The sequence below is a fragment of the Rattus rattus genome, chromosome 18 (assembly GCF_011064425.1).
Source record: "Rattus rattus isolate New Zealand chromosome 18, Rrattus_CSIRO_v1, whole genome shotgun sequence".
In the NCBI taxonomy this organism is placed as follows: Eukaryota; Metazoa; Chordata; class Mammalia; order Rodentia; family Muridae; genus Rattus; species Rattus rattus.
Genome location: NC_046171.1, coordinates 29,092,380 through 29,093,985, shown reverse-complemented (window position 1 = coordinate 29,093,985; position 1,606 = coordinate 29,092,380). Strand labels below are relative to the sequence as shown.

Sequence of the window (1,606 nt, the reverse complement as noted above, 5' to 3'; positions counted from 1 at the left end):
GATCTTAGAGCATAAGCCATTGGTGTTTTGTTCGAAATTTTTTTCCAGTGCCCATGTGTTAGAGATGCTTCCCTAGTTTTTCTTCTATTAGTTTGAGTGTGTCTGGTTTGATGTGGAGGTCCTTGATCCACTTGGACTTAAGCTTTGTACAGGGTGATAAGCATGGATCGATTTGTTTTTTATCCATGTATTTTGCTCTTGACAATTTCTTACATGTACATAATGCGTTCTTATTTTTTTTACATACCCTTTCTTATCTTCCTCCTACCTTTTCTAGCTCCCTTTCTTTCCTACAAACGTCTTTTTTTTAACTAGGCAAAGAATTTTATTAACCTTTTCCAAACTTTATTCCCAGGTGTCTTCAGCTTAATTTGCTGCAAAGAATGAATTAGGCTTAAGCGAAACTGAAAAGAGCTGCAGTGTCCGCGGGGCTTGGGCTTAAAAATATTAAAGATCTAGATTTTATCAGATCCATAATAAACAAAATTTTTTTAAAAAGCAGTCATGATATAAAACAGCAGCTCCTGTTGTAACTTCTGCCAAGTGTCACCTTCTTCAGAAGTCGCTTCGGTTCAGTTTGCCTCGTTCTTAGACGCTTCATCAAAATTCTCCACCAGATCTGGAACTTCATCATCATCCTCCTCCTCTCCAGGAGCAAGTGGTGCTTTTCCATCCACAGATTGCTTGGGCAGAGCTTCCGCCGGTCTCCTCAGACTGGTCAGACGGTCTGCATCAAGCTGGTTGAGGGTGCCGGGAAGCATTTCTGTCAGTTGCTTTGTCTCGGCGTGGCCTGGAATGGTGTTTGCTGCCAGAGACGCCTGAACTTTAGGGTTGTTAAAATGGACCACGGTTCCTTGGTTTGTAAACACGTTCACCTCTTCAATACCAGAGATGTTGTTTACCCCTAGCGTCTTTAAGGAGAACTGCAGTTTTTTATCGTCTGTCGTGGCTGTTCTGGGAACCACCTTCTTCTCTCTAAGAGCAGTTCCTTCCCCACCAATGCGCACTCGTGCCTGCAGTTTGGCGAGGTTTTCCTGGTTCATGATCGTTTCTTTCATCTTGTCGGAGTGGAAATGGGGCCGCGCGGGGGACTAAGGTTCGCGCTCAGGGGGTCTCGGGCAGACCAGCTGAGAGAAGGCGCGCACACGCGGGGACGCAAGATGGCAGCCTACAAACGTCTTTTTAACGGTCACGATTTTTTTTTTTGCCTTATTCTGTGACTGTGGATTTGGAACGATCCGTTAGAGCCTGGTGGGCTCAAGAGTCTGTGCACAACTAGAAATGATGCTTTCCTTCCTCCGGATCCTGTTAGCTGCTAGTAATTCATCAGCAAGTGCTAGGCCCCTGTGAGCCGCTCCCCACCCCTACCCGGTTCTTTGGTTATTCTAACTTCTATAGCCCCAACGCCAGATGCAGGTGATGTAAGTTCATGATAGCTGTGTCTCTATTGTGCTTAGAAGACAGTGTTTCACAGTTTTTCTCCCAATCTTCTGGCTCGTATGTCCTCCTTATTCCTTCTTCTGTAACGTTCTTTGAGCCTTAAGTGGGTTGTATAAATGTCTTGTTTGGGGGGGTTGTGTCTTTCACCGCCCTTTTAATTCACATC

At 45.1% G+C, this 1,606-nt stretch overlaps 1 protein-coding gene across 1 annotated transcript; it reads right to left on the bottom strand.

The window, feature by feature from the left end:
* Nucleotides 1-537: 537 nt before the first annotated feature.
* LOC116887262 (transcription factor BTF3-like) lies at nucleotides 538-1,162 on the bottom strand. Its single transcript, XM_032888828.1, has one exon. The coding sequence runs from the start codon at nucleotides 1,056-1,058 to the stop codon at nucleotides 573-575; it is 486 nt and encodes a 161-aa protein (XP_032744719.1). The 5' UTR covers nucleotides 1,059-1,162; the 3' UTR covers nucleotides 538-572.
* Between the last annotated feature and the right edge of the window lie 444 nt (nucleotides 1,163-1,606).